The sequence below is a fragment of the Aulostomus chinensis genome, chromosome 4 (assembly GCF_037954235.1).
Source record: "Aulostomus chinensis isolate RoL2024-O1b breed Wild chromosome 4, RoL_Achi_v1.0, whole genome shotgun sequence".
NCBI lineage: Eukaryota > Metazoa > Chordata > Actinopteri > Syngnathiformes > Aulostomidae > Aulostomus > Aulostomus chinensis.
The window spans coordinates 15,148,795-15,167,697 of NC_141323.1; the positions used below are offsets into that span (position 1 = coordinate 15,148,795).

The following is an 18,903-nucleotide window of genomic DNA, read 5'->3' on the forward strand; positions in this document are numbered from 1 at the left end:
CAAAGATGCAGCAAGTCTATATTTGATATCAGCCTGTATTACATGACTAAAACATGACAAATTATGGTTCTGATAGGCTACACAATGCTTTACTTGTAGTAGGGTCCAATTTACACGGGGACGTGCTTTGGCACTGCATGGAATATCTCTAAAAAGTAAGCTGATGTGAATCTTAATAGATCATGTTCATTTAAAATTCTAAAATAAACAAAAGTTATTTTTTTAGACATCACCTCTGTTCTGTTTTAGAGTTATGACAATGAAAGCAATATTTGTAATACTTACGGTATAACTTTCACCATACTGGGTGCCAGATGTTGCCTTGTCTTCTCCTGTTGGACTCATAGGCTTAGGATCAGACATGGATCTCTGCATGGCTTTTGGCCCCCTGGGACTTGCTGGAGACTCTGTACCCCCTCTTAGCTTCTGGGGGCTTGTGTCACCTAGTGATTTCTCATAGGACACAAACTCAAGTGATTTGCTTGGGGATATACAGGGGGATATGGGTGAATAGAGCACTTTGGGAGACTTGGGTGGGGCTTGGAGCATGGAGGACTCAGCTTTGAGGTTAGGAGACTGGCCTATTTCTAATGGGGTGGGTCGTTTCTTTGGTGAGGTCGTTTCAGAGTCAGACAGTTCCATTCTAGCATCCATTCGGATGTTCCCCTCTGTGTCAGTTTGTATAGAAATCTCAGTGTGGGCTTGAAGAGACATCTCGGCTTGCCCTCCCCTGTCTCCTCTGGCGGTGCGTGGCCGGGTCTGCCGGCTTCTCGTCTGAGCCTCCCATTCCTCTTGATCCTCATCATCAGTCTGTACACAACTGTCAACACTCTTTTTAGCACTTCTTTTTTTTCTCCCTGCTGTGTAAGCTTTGCTAACTGTCTCATCCTCTTCATCTGTCTGGCACCCACTATCTGTGATCTTACGGGACAGAACTGTGCCATCAGGACCTAACACAAGGGCCTCTTGTATGCCACTCCCTGGTATGTCCACACCTGGGTACATCTGACGAAGCTTTTGTTCTTCAAGTTGCATGCGAAGCTGCTCTTGGAGTCTCTGTATTTGCTCAAGCTGCTGCTGCTGCTGAGCATAGGTTTCTTTCTGCATCATTAGGTGAGCTTGTCTTTCCTCTTCTTGTTGGGCCAAGATCTGCTGCTTCATGACCTGGAGCTCCTCCAGTTCCTTCTGTACCAAGAGCTGTTCTTGCTCACGAAACCTCTGGATCTCCTGACGCTCCCACTCCAATTCCTCTGCAAGGCGCTGTTGCTTGAGTTTTTCCATTTCTAGTCTTTCACGCTCTGCCTGATACTGACCATCCCCAGGAACCATGGGTGAGGAAAGTGCCTCCAGGGAAGCAGCTATGGCCTCCAGTGATGCATCAGTGTAAGTGTCAAGGGATAATGAGGCTGTTGCTGTGGTGACTGCATCAGCAGCAGCCTCCCCTTTTGATATCTCCAGATTGAGGGGGGCATCTCCTTGTTCTTCTGCTGTAGTGATGGAGATGGTGGACAGGAAACTGTGGGATCGTGTCAGTGGCAAATTCTGAAGGTCTGACAGGGAAGGCATGGTGTCGCTGGTATGCATACCTGACAAGGTGTTGTATGCTGTAAAAATGGACCCTGGTTGTGTGGTAATTGCATACGTAGATGGGATTGGTGCGGCAACAGAGGAATACACAACCCCATTTGAAGACCTTAAGACACTGCTTGTGCCAAACAGTGTGCCAACAGCACTTGTGACTCTGGCTTGGGAATAGGGGGGAATTGTCATTCCTGCATATGCCCCTTTCTTGGAGTAGTCAACTGCTTCACCTGTCAAAAGTTAAAAACATCAATTGAGTCCATGTAAAACAGATTATGCAATTTTGAAACAAGCCATGCGTTATCCACATCACAAAAAGGTGGAAAAAGGAAAGAATCTCCGGTGTCGGCTTGGATAAACACAATGCACAGTAAAAGCATGCAGGTACGTGCAAAAAAATATTGTGATGAAGGGAAAAAAAACAAAGAAAAATAAATTGTCCATGCAAAATGAACAAAAAATATTAGCCATGAATAAGCGTAAGCAGTTCAAAGTGATATTTCAGTGACAGGTCTGCAATGTCACTGCACTGACCTGCATCAGAAATCTTTGCTGAGGTAAGATCTACAGCACCCTCTGTGGTGCCACTGAAATTATAGCTGTTCTTACTCTTGTAAAAGAACAGGCCAGCTTCTGCTAGGTTAGTATCAGACATCGATGGTTTGATTCCACCAAATCCTCTCATGCCATAGGGTGAGCGGTCATACTGGTAATGGTCATCACGATATCCAAAACGGTCTTCGGGCAGAGGTGTAGTGGGTTGCTGAGTAGTGCAGCTTCCAGCAAATGGGAGCTTGTACACAACATCACAGCATACGGCTTTTTTTCCTGCCGTCAGATCCACTGGTTTCCCATCATCATCTGTGACTACAGCTGTGACGACGTCTGCAGAACCAGCATCCACTGACACCACAGTGTTGAAGGTTTTTGTTGTGCTAAGGTCAACAGCTCCTACTACTGATGTTGTACCTGTAGTCAATCCATTGGCAACACAGCCTGCAACAGAACTAGGTGCAATAGTGACAGGGATAGTCGGGAAAGTTCCACTTCCTGTGCTCGAGCCAACAGAGAGGTTGATAGGGATTTCTGTACCAGTGTGAGTGTAGGGCTGAGAGTCAATTGGCCGATATATAATTTGAGAGACAGGTTCAAACGCTTTGTTTTTAGTGAGCTGAAGGGGCACTGAAGATGGGTGAGAGGTGTCTACATTGTCACAGCGCTGGATTGTGGCAGCACAGGTCACAATGGTGATGCTATCTGTCACTACAGAGACAGTGGATGATTCAGCACTAAGATTGACAACAGGTGACTGTACTGCACTGTTCTGTCGACTAGCATCAGTCACAAAGGATTGACGCCTTGAGTCTGGGCCAGCTGACAGATCCACACCATTCATATCTGAATCTGCATCCACCTTCATAGTCCTAAGATCCACTACCTCACTAGGCTGGAGGACCTGTCCATTCTGTGCTGCCAATTGGGTTTTAGGTTTTTCCAAAGAGATTGGAACACCATTTGCCCTTGGAGCTGGCACTGGTGGTGGTGTCCTTTCATGGACAACAGAGACGGTGGTTCTTTGGACTTCTGTGGTGACCACTTGAGAGATGAGGTTAGGCATCACCACAGGTGGCTGTGCCGAGGCAGATACAGCCTCAATTATGCGGCAAGAACTAGATACATGTTTTTCTGGGCCACAAATTTCTTGACTTTCGATGGATTCTGTGACACGGGTGTATGCCAGAGGCACCCTGGTTGTATGAGGAGGAGTTGACTGTGGATGCTGCTGTTGATATGGCTGAGGTTGAGGCTGTGTTTGGTGATAACCTTTGGGATGAACTTGATGTAAAGGAGATGATGGGCCAGGGCTGGAAGGAGCTTGAGTCGAGACACTGTCAACTGGAGAGCTGGGCTGAGATGGCAAGGTGATGACCACGTATGTGTCACGGAGATTGCTGGCATATCTTGGAGAAGAAGGAGACTTTGGTGAGGGCTGAAATTGCTTGCTCTCAGAAGAGGGGCTGAGATTCATGGCTAAGTCAGCAGTACCAGTGGGAAGTACAGTGGGTCTTGGTGGATGTGGAGCGTGGGCAGGTGAAGATGGCTGCGAACCAGGTTTTGGTGCTATTGGTGGCTTGACACCTTGTCCTGGTCTGTGGGTATCCCCAATCCCAACGGGAATGGGTGGCTTTGGGGGAACAGGAGGTGGACCATGAGGTTTGTATGTTGGTGTACTTGCTGGTCTTGTTGGTGATGCTTGGGCTGTAGGCAAAGCTGCTGTCTCTGGCTGGACATGAGTTGGAGAAGCCTGAGGTGGAAGTGGAACTGGAGCTTTCCTGGGAAATACAGTAGGTTTTGGTGGGGTGGGAGGAGGCAGTGGTGGTGCAACAGGTACTTCTGCTTTTTCCTGAGAGTTAGCCCTACGCAGGACATTTGGCTTGGGGGGAACTGGTGGAGCAGTTGACACAATGCTGGGAATACTGGGTGTGTACTGGGGGACTGTGGGTAAGGGTGACATACTTGCAGTTGCAGGGGCTGATGTTTTTTGGAGTACATTTGATAAATCGACAAGATCAGCCTGGGATTCTGTGATGGTGGTTTGCGGTTGCTGATCTGACATGGATGATGGAGGCTCAGAAAGCACTCGAACAGGCTCAGTTGCCACTGTCGATGTTGTATCTGATATTGCAGGTGTCTCCTCTTCCTTTTTAACTATACTCTCCTCATCAGATGACAGCTCTCCTGAGGAGCACTGTGTCACCCTCAGGTCTGGAATTGGGTAGAGTGCCTTTCTAGCAGCAGTGGCTTCAACCTCTGGTTCTGTCTGGGTGGGACTCGTTCCAGGAGTCAGCACTCTTTTCATTAATTCTTCGTAGGCAGTTTCTGCATCCAGCAATGGTTTTCCATCTTTTCCTAATGTTGCTGTACTGCTTTTGGAGACAGTATTCTCAGCAGGTTGCAGCACAATTTCTGGGGTTGTGCTTTCTTTTTTTGGCTGCATATTTTGGTATTCTTGCTCTAATTTCATGAATTCCTTCCTCTTCTTTATCATGTCCTCATATACTTCATCTGGAGATCTCAGCTTTTTGGGCTGAGTGGGAACAATGATCTTCTCTGGTTCTCCCACATCAGCAGTTGAGTTTTCAATAAGAGATGCATAGGCATAATCTTCAATAAGCATGCCTCCATAAAGTGTCTCTTTTTCTGGTTGCATGTCACCTTTGTCTGCTGTTGGAGACTTAGCCCTCAGCATTATTTCCTCATAAGCCTCATCAGCAGATTTGAGAACTTTTTGCTGTGGTTTATCAGTATTCTGATCGTCTGTCGGGGAGTGGAGAGATACTGACATAGGCAGTTTATAAGTTTTCTGGACAGCTGCAATCTTTGCTGCATTGATTTCAAACCCTTCAGGATCTGATTCAATACTCGGGGAGAAATCAGAGCAGGATGATCGTCTGATCTCCTCCATTTCCGCTTCTTGCCTCAGTTCTTCAGTTGGGGACGCATCTTCAATGGGAGAAAGGTTGCTCGGTGGTGTCTTTGGATGCTCTCGCCTCCTCTGACCTCGAATATCCTCTTTGTCTTTCTTTGATTTTTTCCCTGACCCTTTCTGTTTTTCTTGCTCCCTGAGCAGCTCCTCTTCTTCTCGTAACTCTTCTTCCTCCGAAGAGTCCTCAATAGTAGGTAGTACTTGGCCAGGTTGTCTGTGTTTGGCTTTCCTGTGTTGTTTACACTCACCGGAGCGGGCATGGCTGGGACTACTGCTGTCACTATCTTCATCCAATGAGGAGAGCGATGTTGGGGATGTCCCAGGAGTAAAACTGGATGCATGTAGACTGGATGACCCCTCACCTCTAGACCTGTCATCAGGTGAATCTGTAAGGCTTTCCATCTCAGGTTCTCCATCATCATTAGGTACACGTATGGGGCTGCTGGTCGCATTCAGCTCCATTGTTTGGAATTTGCGAACTGCAGTACCACTCTGACGTTCTTCTTCTCTTGGCTCTGCTCCCCCCTCTTTGGCTATTTCATGTTTATCCAGTGAGCTTTGCAGCTCTTTATCTTCTTCATCATTTGGACTTATACTACTCTTCTTGGTAAGTCGCCTCAGTTTCCCTGATGTGCTCTTTTCTACAGGCTCTATTTTCATTTTTTTCTTCTCATCCTCTCTGATCTTTCTCCGTATTAGATTCTCCTCATCAGATGGGGAAGCATCCTCGTTCTCACTCATTTCCATGATCTGTTTTCGGATAAATTCTTCATCATCTCCGGACAGAGGGCTTTCTTTTCCGAAGCTTTCACTGCTATCATCGAGCGAATCTGCCCTGACATCCATGGGCACAAGCAGCTTTTTCTTTGTGTTACCTTTGGCGTTCTTTTCAGAAAGTTCCCTATCATCCTCTGAGCTGGGAGAGTCAGGTGATAGAGGAAGCACTTGTAATTTACGTCTGGCCTTTAAAGTATCTGTTTGAGTGTCCTCATCATCCTTTGGTTGGGTGCCTGTCTGGGCCTCCAGAAGAGGCAGGACTGTGCTTTCCAGCTTGGCCAGGTCAGAGGGGCTGGTGGGGCTGCCCTCCTTGGTAATCGACTCTTTCTCTCCAGGTTCTTTCAGGGTCTCCTTTTTCACCTGTTGAATTGAAATAAAATGAGATCATGCCTTCAGACACTGGAATGCATCACATGAAATACTTAAACTGGATTGTTTATATGCCTAATGACTTTATGCACATCATGTCACATCATAACCAGGTGGGTTTATAGTACTACCGTGGCTTTAAGTACTTCCATTTTGTTTACTTTTTGACATTTAAAAGAAAAATTTCAGCGAATAAGTGAAGCTTTTAGTGTACAAAATTATCAGCTCTTAAATCACAATTATTTTCAAGATATTACACAAGGTCTATTCTTCAAGAATGTGACAGTCTAATTTTCAACAAAAAAAAAAAATTGCAATTGTTACATGCTAAATCAAATTTCCATGATGAACATCGTTGAAATACAGATCTGGAGTTTTAATAATTATTTTGGTTTTGTTTTTTGGTTGATGGTAATTTTTTGTTTTTGCTGTATTTCATTCAAGTTGTTCCATTAAACTCCTGATTTCTTTAGAATATATGAGAATACCAATGAGCAAATAATTAATAAATTATCTGTAAGCTATAAAGATAAAATCATGTTATTTACTCGTTTATTTATTTAGAACCATGCACATTAATCAGCATTAAGCATCAATGTTCATGTGCAGGAAATGGCACAATTACCAAATTTCATCAGTAGTCCCAAAAAGGTGCTTCCAAAAAAATATAAAAAAATAAAACCAAATGCTTGTGAAAGCACTGAACCGACTCACAAGCATCTAAATCACAAAACGAAGTGGAAAATTAAATTGAGCGAGATCTCATTTTGCTTTCAGAAAGCCAGATTAAGTTCTTTTAGCCATATAATTGAATTCCACAAACAGCTTGACACTGTATAGTCAGAAATAGATCGGGACGAAAGCTTCACAAAGTTTAAAAGTCTACATCATATCGCTACTTGGGCTAAATACTGCGGTCACCTCAACAAGTGCATCTCCTTCACTGGCCTTTCCCAGCAGCTCAGCTTTAGCCTCCTCTTTCTCCTCCTTTGTATCCTTCGCACAAACTACAGAGTCTGGGATTTTAGGTTCTTCTACAGGGACAGAAGCGACTGATGCACACACACCTTCGTGTTCATCCCTCTTTGATACTGTGATCTCACTGTCATCTTTATCATGCACTATCCTTGCTTCTGGTACCGCGATAGATTCTTGGATGCTGCCAGCCTCCTCTTTATCAAGTTTGACTTCCTTCTCTGTAAATGTCTCTTTTTGAACTTTCTGTTCAGCAGTGCCGTTTGTCTGCTGTGAACCAGCATCAGCCTGGATTGATTTCACCTCAGCGCTTTTATTTTGCGTCGAGGATTTCACCACCTCTTCACTTCCAACTGGCTCTTTGACCTTTTCTTGCTCTTTAGAATCGGGTGATATAACCAGTGCTTTGTCAGGTGTATCATGTTCTTGTAAGACCGTTTCTACAGGTGTCTCCTCCTCTACTGTGTGTGCTGCACTCTCTGCTTTTTCCTTCTCCAGCGATGATGTCTCTACAAGGCTTTGCTCAACAGGTGACTTCTCTATTCTTGGCTCGACCTCTTTATGTACCTCTGCTTTTGGGATTTCTTCATCAGCAGTCTTTCCTACTATTTCTGATTCCTCTTTCCCTTTCACACAAGAATTTTCAATTTCAGTAGGACTTAATTCTGCTTTATCAACAAGAAGTTTTGGGTCATTTGCCTTCTCATTTGTTTTCTGCTCACTTGCCTCTTCAAAGGCATTTATCTTGTCAGCTTTTACCTCACTAGCCCCCTTTGTAGCTGTATTCTTCTTAACTTCTTCCTCTTCAAAGGCTGAACCATCAGATGACTTTTCCTCAACCTCTATCTTTTTCTCCCCGATGGTTTCCTCCTTTTTATCAATTGGTTCCTCAACAGTTCTCATCTCCGCTGTGTCTTCTGATTTTTCCTCAACAACTTTTGCAAACATTTCCTGCTCAGCCATTTCAGCTTTACTTATCACATTTTCCAACATTTTATTCTCAACTTTATCGTTTTCACTCTCTGGAGCTCTGGTTTCTCCTTCAAATGGAGCACCAGGAAGTGTCTCAGTTGTTGGATCACGTGAAGGAGGATCCATCGCTTTTTCTACAGCTTTGTTTTCCTGTTCGTCAGCCTGACCTTTCTCCTCTGAGACAGGAAGATTGTTGTCTTCTATGTGTACCTCTGGTTCTGGTTTTAACTCATCCTGTTCCTTGTCAGCTTTAGTGAGTTCAACATTGCCTTCTACATTTGCTACGTCCTCCCCTGGAGGTTGAGGCGCACCTTCTTTCAATGTTGGCTTCTCTTCTATGGGTTCTGCAGTAGTTTCATTTCCCTTGTCAGGTACTACACTTTCAGTCTCACTTTTCAGGGAGATTGTTGTATTTTCTGCATCAACAGCTGAATCTGCGGTATCTAATGAAGTCTGACCCGCTTGGGATTCACCTACTGGAGGTTTTTCAGTTCGATTACCAGATTCAACCTCTATTTCTTTCTCCAATGTTTCGTTTGGAGCTGGTTGAACAGGGACTTCCTGTGTGGCTTCCTCTGGGATTGGGGCAGGTGCTGACTCAACCAAATTAGTTGTCACTTCTGGAGACTTTACTGGACTGGGCTCCAGTTTTTCACTCTCTGTCAAGGGAGCTGTAGTTTCACTCGCAGTAATCTCGGGATTTGGCTCTGCTTCTACCTCAGCAGAGACTGTTGTCTTGTCTAAATCTGTATTATTCAATAGATTTTGTGTCTCACTTTCCATTGTGACAGAAAGGTCCCCTGTCACTGCTTCTGATCTACTCTGTTGTTGCTCAACGTTTGGGATTTCAAAGACAGTTGCACTCTTTTCTAGTTGCTCAAGATTAGACGGCTCTGTCTCGGGGTTAATATGCTCCTTTGCTGTTTTCTCTGAGATATTTTGTTCAACTGTTGGGATTTCCTTGACAATTGCACCCTCAGTTGCTTCCTCAGCATTTGACGGCTCTATTTCAGTATCCGCTGACACTCGGTCAGCTGCTAGTGGTTGTTTTATGTCTTCTGACTGTGGCGTTTCCTGAGGGGAAGCAGTGACAGAGGTAGGAGCATCATGTGAAGGTGTGGGAGGGGTTTCAGGTACTACCTTGGCATCTGGAGCAGGCGGGGTTAGGTCTGCTGCTTCTACTACAGGTTTGCTATCTACAGCAGGAGGGGTAGGGGTGGAGGAGGGAGCGGGAGTAGGAGCTTGCTTCTTCGGGGAAGCTGTGGCTGGTGGCGGCATTTCTCCCATTTGAACCGACATGGCTCTGTGTGTCTGGCAGTTGAGGCAAAGCCATTCTTTCTGTAAGTAGAGAAGAAGATAGTTAGAAGCAAAAAAACAAACACTCATACAAATAATTACAATTTGACATGTAATTTCTTAACACAAGTCATATGAAACAAACCGTTCTTATGTAGTTAAATATCAGTCTGACAAGGCGCCGCTTCTATTTCAAGGGAGGCTTTTCCATTTATGGGACTTAAGCCTATGCATAATACATGGTAATGGGACAGGGGTGCATGGTGCATGTCAGAAACACATCGTGCAGACATTTTATGTGGCGTATTTAATAGAGTAAGCAAATTTCTTCTGTATGTGCATTGTATGATTGTATAATTTTGTGTGTTTATGTGTGCGAATGCTTTAAAAATTCAAAACAAATTTTTTTTTTAAAAAATAAAAAAAATGGAGGAATTAATAAATCACAACTGCGGATACGTTACCAAAATGTTGTGAAGTCTGGGATGCAGAAAGAATTGGGTGTTATAATTAATAAATTACAGCGATCAAATTGCCAACACTGCTTTTATTTTCATCGAAATTAAAGCAATGATAGAAAATAAAAAATGGCCACTAATGCACAAACCCTTATCGACCGTGACGACACTAGATAGGATATTAACATGCCTTATGGGGACCACACTGACTCACATACACTGACTCAGAGAAAAGGTCATAGTCAGCATGTTTCCATCCAGCCTCAACTCTGACGTAAACTTCATTTCACAGCTTTCCAATGCTGCAACATTGCTGTGTGACATCCCTCTTATGAATTCCTTTGCCAGGCTTAACAGCAGGGTTTATGCTAAAGTCATCCCGCAGAGAAGATCGCAGCCTGACTGAAAGTAAAAGCCATGCAGCAGGCAGACAAGCCTAGCCTGGAGAGACAGGAAGCGTGGGACAGGAGGAGAGGATGAGTGCAAATCAAAAAACAAAAACAAAAACAGAGATAATGTAGCAGACAAATAAGGTTAGAGTAGTTGTGTTATGTAGCACCTAAACAGTACAGCACAATTGTCAGAATAATGAGTGTAGGGTCTGAAAGCATGAAAAGTAAGCAAATAATGATTTCACAGGGTTACAAAAAAAAACTGATGGGAGGGAAATAAAACTGTATACAGAAATGATAGCACTTCTGTATTTGAGCTTTGCTGACATCAGCGAGTTACATTCCCAGTTCAACAGTACACGTTCCCCGGATACGTTGATGGACAGAGGTGACTGCATTTGTGCGCAGGTATGTGTGTGTACTGTGGATACAGTATATAGAAAAATTGCCTCAGAGGTGTGGCCCCCTTTATTCTGGAGAAAGTTGGTCAACAGAGCCAAAAAAAAATTAAAAAAAATTCTAATTTGGTTTCAGGTTTGCTCACATTAATCAGTTTGTGTGTTTTGAGCATTCTTTAACTTTCCCTCCTGTCGCAGCCTGGTTGTAGCGTAGCTTCAGTGCGGCATTAGCTAATATTAATGTAGGAGCCAGCTGCTTGGTTCCGGGTTAGCTCATATTAATCAGTTTGTGTGTTAATACCTTTGCGCATTCTTTAGCTTTCCCTCCTGTAGCACTCTGGTTGTAGCCTAGCTTCATAGCAGCATTAGCTAATATTAATGAAGGAGCCAGTGATACAATGTAAATTATAATACCTATTTTCAATTATCATTCATTTGCTTGGTCCCGGGTTAGCTCACATGAAAGACAGTTTGCAAGCTCTGAGCTTTGAGCATTCATTAGCTCGCCCTACTGTAGCAGCCTGGTTGTAGCACAGCCTCATAGCAGCATCAGCTCATATTAGCTTAGAAGGCAATAGTGCTTCATTGTAAAAATTTAACAATAATCCATCTACTTGGTTTCGGGTTCGCACACACGGAAGACAGTTCGTGTGTTTGTGGCTCTGTGCGTTCATTAGCTTGCTTTGCTGTAGCAGCCTAGTTGTAGCCTTGCCTCGGAGCAGCAGCAGCAGCAGCTTGTGTTAGTTTAGGAGGCAGTGGCACTGTGTAAAATTGATCAATTTAATGATCATTCGGTGTCTACCAACATTATACTACAAGTATTGCTAAAAATACTCACAACCTGGCTTAAATCCAAAATAGGAGGTGGTGAAAGTAAAGTTCAAAGTTAATGTGCTGTTGAGCTAAACGCTATTAGCATTGGAGTGGATGGACACATTTACGGAGAAATGTATTTCTTGCCGGGCCAGCTGCGTATCTTATCTCATCATGATAGTGTCTTTGACATTATCAATTACCATTAACACGGTTTTCATAACTCCTCTCAACCATTAGAGATACCAGACAGTTAAGTCGAATACACTTAAACCAAACACTCAAACACTTGGTTGTGTGTCCAACTGTATGTTTCATTTTAAGTTTCAAACCCAAAGATCTTTTACTTTTCCCCCCTCGGAAGATGAAATGAAAAATTTATGAAACTTTTAAAAAGCCCCCTTGTGTCAAACATCCCAAATATTCAACAGAGATAAAAAGGAGACTTTTTTTTTTTTTTTTGTCAGAAACCCTCTCTTGGCATTAACCAAAAAGTATAACCGACATGGTTTAAAGAGAGCAGACACACCAAAGGTTGGTGAGTCTGGAGAAGATGAGTGGAGGCAAGAGAGCAAAAGCCGGGGGGAAATAAAGGTAGGAGAGAGACGAAGGACATGGAAGTATATTTCATGAAATGGTGAAATGAAGTAATCTGTCTGAGTTTCACGGCATGAAGCCCACGGATGTGTGAGAAGACGGTAAAAGTGAGCAATTAAAGCCAACAAATCTGCGGCAGTCATTTTTCAGCTACAAACAACCAGGATGAAGGAAACAGATATGTTGGCGTCACACATGACAGTCAATTTTTGAATGTGAAATAAAATTATGCAAATTAAGATTTTACTGTTTGAACTGTAAATTTCCAAAAAAATGTATCCGTTAAGTCTAACGAAAAGTCATTTGGCCAGTGTTTGAGATTAGCATCAAAGCTAATCACACGTCCTGTATTCAAGTCTCTGCAGACATCCATGTAGCAGCGTAGACTATCAACATGACACCTCCCCTCTGTCCATGCTGGACGGACCTGAGATGGGAGTTTCTCTCAGCTTGACTCCTCGATCAGGTCCACCAGAAAGAGCAGGCGGTGAGAGGCGGAAAGATGGTGGCCGATACCAAATGCTGCAAGCCCTCTCAGTCGGTCAGCCTCTTCATAGCCTGTCATCAATGATGTTATCGCAACATCCCAGCAGGAGCACTTAGTCTTTACTGCCCTCCCCCAACCCACTCAATACACCTTTACTACTGTCCAGACCTCTAACATTTCTTTTTAAGTAATCTCCAATAGCCTCCCCGTTAAATCGGGTGTTAATGAAGTGGCTGAGAAGTCATTTAGTGTCTTCCTGCCTTCATTTAAAGCTTCTCAAAGCAATTCTGGAGTTGCCAGCTTCAACTTTTAATACCCAGAAATCACTAAACTGGACAAATGATGTCAGGACTTTAAACAGAGCCAGCACAAGTCAACACTTAATTAAGATTAATTTAGCTTTGCTAATGCTGTATAATTGTTAATTGATTGTGTTTTGGTTCAGGGCTAAACAAGCAGCTTAGTCTCCAGAGAACTGTGAAGGATCTTTTTCACTCATTTCTTCTAAGTGATTAATCAAATTAGGCACAGGGGAGGTTTTTTGTTTTTTTTTCTTCTCCCAAATGCTAACAGGCTCACAAGATAAAGCTAAAATGGTAATTTTTGCAGCACCTTCACACTAAATCGAAGCTTTTACGTTTTATTAGTGATACCTCAACAACACATGATGAGGACCAGTGTACAGGGCACCCCTTTGTTGTTATTCATTAATTTTGTATCCAGCAGGCAGTACTTATCAGATTTATCATGTTTAGCTTGTTAGCATGCTACATTACATGCAAAGATGCCTAGCAAAAATCAACGCAAGGAAGTTTCAGTTTGTTGGTATCCATGTAACAGGGGTCCTGCATTTTTAAGCAGCAGCTTTTGGCTGTAGTCAACAACAACAACAAAAAATCTCCAAATGTCACAAGGGTTTTGTCCCATCACAGTATGGACTTGTCTCTCATGTACTTTAAGGTCTTAGTGTCTTAAAGAAAAGTTTTGGAGAGATTTCTCACCACCAAAAAGTGAAAAAAAAAAAAAAGAAAAAAAATCGCAGCAAATCTGTACAACAAATGATATCGATCTAAAATATGGTTGCAATCATATAATCCATGACAGCTGGCTCAACTCTGAAATATACACCAACCAAAACACTTTTATTACAGATGCAGGACTAGAAAAACCTGAAAAAAGTGTTCTGTCCCACGTTACTACAAAACAAAACAAAAATAGAATTGGTAGATGCCAAGTCTCTAAAGGTTAGGAGCAAACCATGACAAACTTTACTAAGTAATGCAATTTCAATTTAAAACATTTTCAAGCACAGCACTCAAAATCAAAGTGATTTTCAAACCTTGAAAATCCTGTGTCCATATTCAAGCATTCAAGCAAAGGATTCCAGCACCCCCACTTAAATATTCAGCTTTTTATGTTGACTAACCCTGACGGAAGCAAGTGAAAAGCTGAGGGTTTCACTGAAAAGCAAATCTGTCGACCTCAGGGTGGCGTGGGATGAGAGAATCCCCTCATCTGCCTGAATCTCTGCAGATTTATGTTGAATAGTTGTTGAAATATTTCAGGCTGGACCAAATTTTAACCAAGCAATGGAGCAAGACTACCAACAATCGTTACTTTCTGTTCTAGATAGACTTCAATTCATACACGCTTTCTCGATTCCAGTTTAGATCCTTTTAATACCATCATGTCTTTAACTAAATTCATTTATGGGGGTTTACATTAGCAATAAGAATAGCATATTTTTAACCATTTTTTTCATGGCGCAGCTCTTTTTTTTCTTTTTTCTTTTTTTAAGAAACGTGACATGACTGTCTTCTGTGATGGATTCTGCCGACAGCAGCACGGATGATTCACAAGAGCAAGGAAGTCACAACGCCATCTTACAAGGACATTTTGTCGCCTCACATGTTCATGGATATTGACACACAGCAACACCCACGGAGACTGTGACGGCGCTGACGACAGATTAGGATTGAAAGCCAGGGATCTTGTTCCCTCTACCCAAAACAAGTGTATACATGAATGAATAAAGACAGATTCAGTAAGCGCTCGAAAACTTTCCACCTCATTCACACTTCCTCCGAGGACAGGGGAAAACTAAAAATCTCAAATAGAAGCCAAACTGACACGAGCTGAGCTGCGGCTATGTTTGGTTACCGTTTCCAGCTGGGGAGTTTGTGGAGTGATGTGAAGGTCGGTGCAGCTCTTTGATTAAGAAAGGAGATCCAACGCGGGTCTTTATCCCTCTAAATTTAGACCCAAACTGGCAAAGAGAGTGGGAAAAGACATGGATCCCGGAGCGGATGGGAAAGATAGATCATGACATATGAGGTGGGGAAAGAGGATGTAAAAGGGGGAAAAGTGACGTTGACTGAGAGAGACAAGATGAAGACAGGAGGGTAACGTAAGGGATCAAAGAGAAGCAGAGATAGGTGGCTAAAGTAACGGGCTGGAGGAGAGAGATGAAGAGAGGGAAAGCGTGAAGCAGCAGAATCCTAACGGTCATTAGAGGAGACTTAACGCCGCTAACGGCCAACAGGCTTAAGAACACCCGCTAAATCTGCAAATCAAATCCTAGGAGGACAGAACACGCTGCAGTCGTGAAGTCTGACCTTAAACAGTAAAGATGTTTAGTGATAGAAGTGCGCTAGCACCGGGTTATCCTGCGTGAGCTTTTTTTTGCCAATAGTCATGTCTCAGGGATGGTTTACTGCCATTATTCAGTCTGACAAGCTTGTAAAATATAATATATATAATAAATACCACTTTCGTAAATTTCTCGAATATGAAGCTATTCCAGGTGCTAATTAGCTTAGCGTAGCACAGACACAACACTAACTAGCAAAGACTCTCTGTCCGCTCTGTTGCCTGGCAACTTCATATAAAAGGACAACACTCTAGGAAGTTGCTGTGCCAAATCCAAAAAATCACAACTTGATATTTTCTCTTTGCACCTTTTTTTTTCTCTCCTTTCTTGCTTTCACACTTCAAATACAGAGGATCAAACAAAGAAGATTTTAAAAAATGCAAATTTGTAAAAAGGTATTTTTTTTCCCCCCACAGGCTCATTACTTTCGATTCAACAGATTGGAGCCGAAGTATTGACAGAAATATTTTCCAAATTGGTTGCACAACTGCTCAAAATTCTAATAAGTGCTAATATAGACCTTTGTTTATACGAGATCCCCCTCAAAAATGACAGGTATCATTTTAATCACCTCAGATCTAAACAGTCCTGTTTAAAACTTAATTCTACCAAAAGTCATCTCCCGTCGGCCGTCTGTATTTTGAGTTCTGTTGCTGATGAGGAATTCGCAAATCGGAGCAAATGTTAATGTTGACTATTTTCATTATATTATCTTTTACTATGTCATATTATATCATATGAGGATCAGTTGGCTTTGCACCCGCAGGAAATGTTCTTTAGGGGGCCTCAACTTCTCCAACTTTTGAGTTGAAAAAAAAAAAGAATGAATCAGCACTTCTGCTCCTACTAGGGACTTTGTACTTTTATGGAAGTAAATAATATGTCTCTGCATGCCAGTATCAAAAAAGTATCTGCTCACATGAGATGAGTGTAAAGGCTCAATGTTGAGGATCAAATTAGTGTGAAAATAATGGTATAAATACAATGCAATAGTTATTAAAGTGGAACATAGAGATGTCCTTACTGCAGTGCTCTCCTCTCAATGCTATTGCTAAAATTAAAGTCTGCCCTTTTCTCATTGATGAGTGTTGCTGAGTGGCCAATTTAATTATAATCCTCTACAGCAAGCAAAACACCACAGCATCAGCTCCTCTGCAAGCCAAAAAAGATCTCCACTTTAATAAACGTCCAGTTGTTATGGATGTTCTCATCGCACTGTGCAGCCCCTTTTTTTTTTCCACTGGATCCCCGCTTTTGTGTTGATGTAATTCCCATTTAAATAATGAAACCTTTTATGAGAGTGGTGATAGGGCCAAGGATGGAGGAGTGGGCTGAAGATCAGGAGATTATTGGCTTTAAAAAGGGATTGTTTGAAAGCGCCGTTACAAGCTAGACGTGGTCGGTCATGTCTTGTAATGCCACTTTCTTCCCAAGGGGGGCAATAGTGAGTCGCTGTAGCGCAAACAAACCAGCCTGTTTTCAAATTATGTTCAAATTTGCTTTGCAAAAATAAATAAATAAATAAAATCACGATGTGTGAGCAAGCACTCCCAGCTACATCTATATACTCCATAACAAAATCTCAGAAAGGCCACATGACAAAACAAGAGCCTGAAAGATTCTGTCACCTCTTGACAAGTGTCAGGTTATGTTGCTCCCTCGTGCATTGAGATTCTCCTGCCAGGTGAGCGGTGCAAGTTTTTGGAAATAAATCTGCACAAAGTAGATCTGACACACAGGAGGAAGTGTGAACCAGTGCCTCTACTAACTCTGAGCTCAGGGATTAAGAGGAGGGAGACATTTTACTTCCTGTCTGCATCGGTGTTTGTTTAACCACTTCAAAGTCTGTCGACAAATGTCAGCGCCGGCAAGTATGAGTTAAGGGGAGGGGGGGGGGGGCACTTTTTAAAATTTGTATTTCTGGTCTGAGTTGGTGTAGTCAGTTGAAGCAATACCTTCCCTTGCGTACGCTGCTATATCGACAGAAATAGCAGCAGGCTGTTCCACTTATAAAACCAGCGTCTGACACATGCGGTGACGTAATTAGTGTCAAGGAATAACTGCAGGCTCGGAAGTCTCGTCTCCACCTCGGGACACGGAGGAAGGAGTGATTCAACTGTCAACAAATCCCAATCTAATGATCCAACTGGAATCCTGGTGCCGTTTTCCATCACGTGTTCGAAGAAAATTCTATTTATTTCTATACAACGCATGTAACAATAATATCTTGTATTAGGTTTATATGTTTGGTGTATTTTGTGTATATACAACACAAACATATACATATATGTACATATACATATATACATGTGGACACATGTATATACACATACATACATACATATTTATATATATTTCTATAATGTTTTACATATAATTCTGAAATCTGCAACACTGAACACATCATCAGCATATGTTCACACATTTTTTTCTGCATAAAGTGGGGCAGATGAAGATCAAAACCATTTCCAGGAGCTTATCTTCCTCGTTAGAATTTACAGCCTCAATAAATTTAAAGAAAACAAGCTAAAGATCTGCAATTATATAGCAAATCTAATTCTTTTAGATCAAAGATTACAGCCAAGATTCTTTCCGAAAGCCGAAACACAGGTATAGGTGTAAGCTGTGGGTGAGTTTCCGTCGACTGCATAGAGAGAATGAGCTGGGCTACGTAGCAGTAATAGGCAGTGTATCAGATAATTCACATCTTTCCCATTGGATGTTGAGAAGAGGCTTAAGGATCCAGGATCTACAATGTGAACCGGATCTCCTGCAAAAGCGAACCACTTGTTCGGTCTAATATTACCTATATTGTCACCAGAGTCACATCCAGTCTTTGGTATATCCTGCTAACTGACAGACACGATGTGGATCCCGTCACATTTGGCGAGAGGCCGTACGCGATGGTCTTTCTGATTAAATTAGTCACTTCATACATATTTAATGAAAATAATTTTGAAGTGAGGCGCTCAAAAACAAAAGGCCACAACTGATAACCAAGATGCCGTTCAGCCTCTCACATCAACGTGTGATTCAAAGCCGCTCCTGTGATACCCTCGCATATCTGATGATGTTCCAATTCCTGCTTCATCAGATTTTTCTGCTCGACAGTCGACTCTGCCTACAGGTGCTTCAAATGTGACTCAAAGGCCTGAGTCACGACTGCTCCAGCAAACCACAATAGTCAGATTGTCATGGTCTGCACTGCTCGGGGCAGCACGGGCTGGCACCAATATTGTTTGTGACAAACACACGCGAGCACACGCACACACACACACACACACACACATATATACATACATCCCTCCTCCTCCTCCCCTCCTTGCTCTGTTAAAGTCATCTCTCCCCTTCATCCTCCGTCACGTTGTCTGTCTTGTGTGGTTTTCTCTTTCACATCTTTTTCTCTCACGCCACACAGATATTCGGTTTTTATGCTTCCGTGCCAACCACAACCGCGGGATGGAGGCAGGAGTTTTCAGGTTGGATTTTCAGGAGGGAATGTCATGAAGTTTTCCACCAACATCCACTGGGATTTAAGGATGAACCGAAAAGATTCTGGCGTTGAAGGTTCCAGGCCACTGTGACCCCACCCTTATGCAATATTGTTGATGCTTTATCTTAGGAACAGCTTGAGGGAACTTCTTCAAATTG

General features: G+C 42.7%; 1 protein-coding gene across 6 annotated transcripts in view; it reads right to left on the reverse strand.

Annotated features, from left to right (window-relative positions):
* pcloa (piccolo presynaptic cytomatrix protein a) overlaps positions 1–18,903 on the reverse strand; it is a 59,438-nt gene that overhangs the window by 23,564 nt on the left and 16,971 nt on the right. For 5 of the 6 annotated variants that reach the window (XM_086202020.1, XM_086202017.1, XM_086202016.1 and 2 more), the window contains exons 4-6: positions 7,136–9,499; positions 2,116–6,205; positions 286–1,811 (exon numbers count right to left, since the gene is read on the reverse strand). In XM_086202020.1, the coding sequence (XP_086058146.1) occupies positions 286–1,811; positions 2,116–6,205; positions 7,136–9,499 (7,980 nt within the window). The remainder of the gene's footprint in view (positions 1–285; positions 1,812–2,115; positions 6,206–7,135; positions 9,500–18,903) is intronic. The other variant, XM_086202021.1, reaches the window with a different exon arrangement.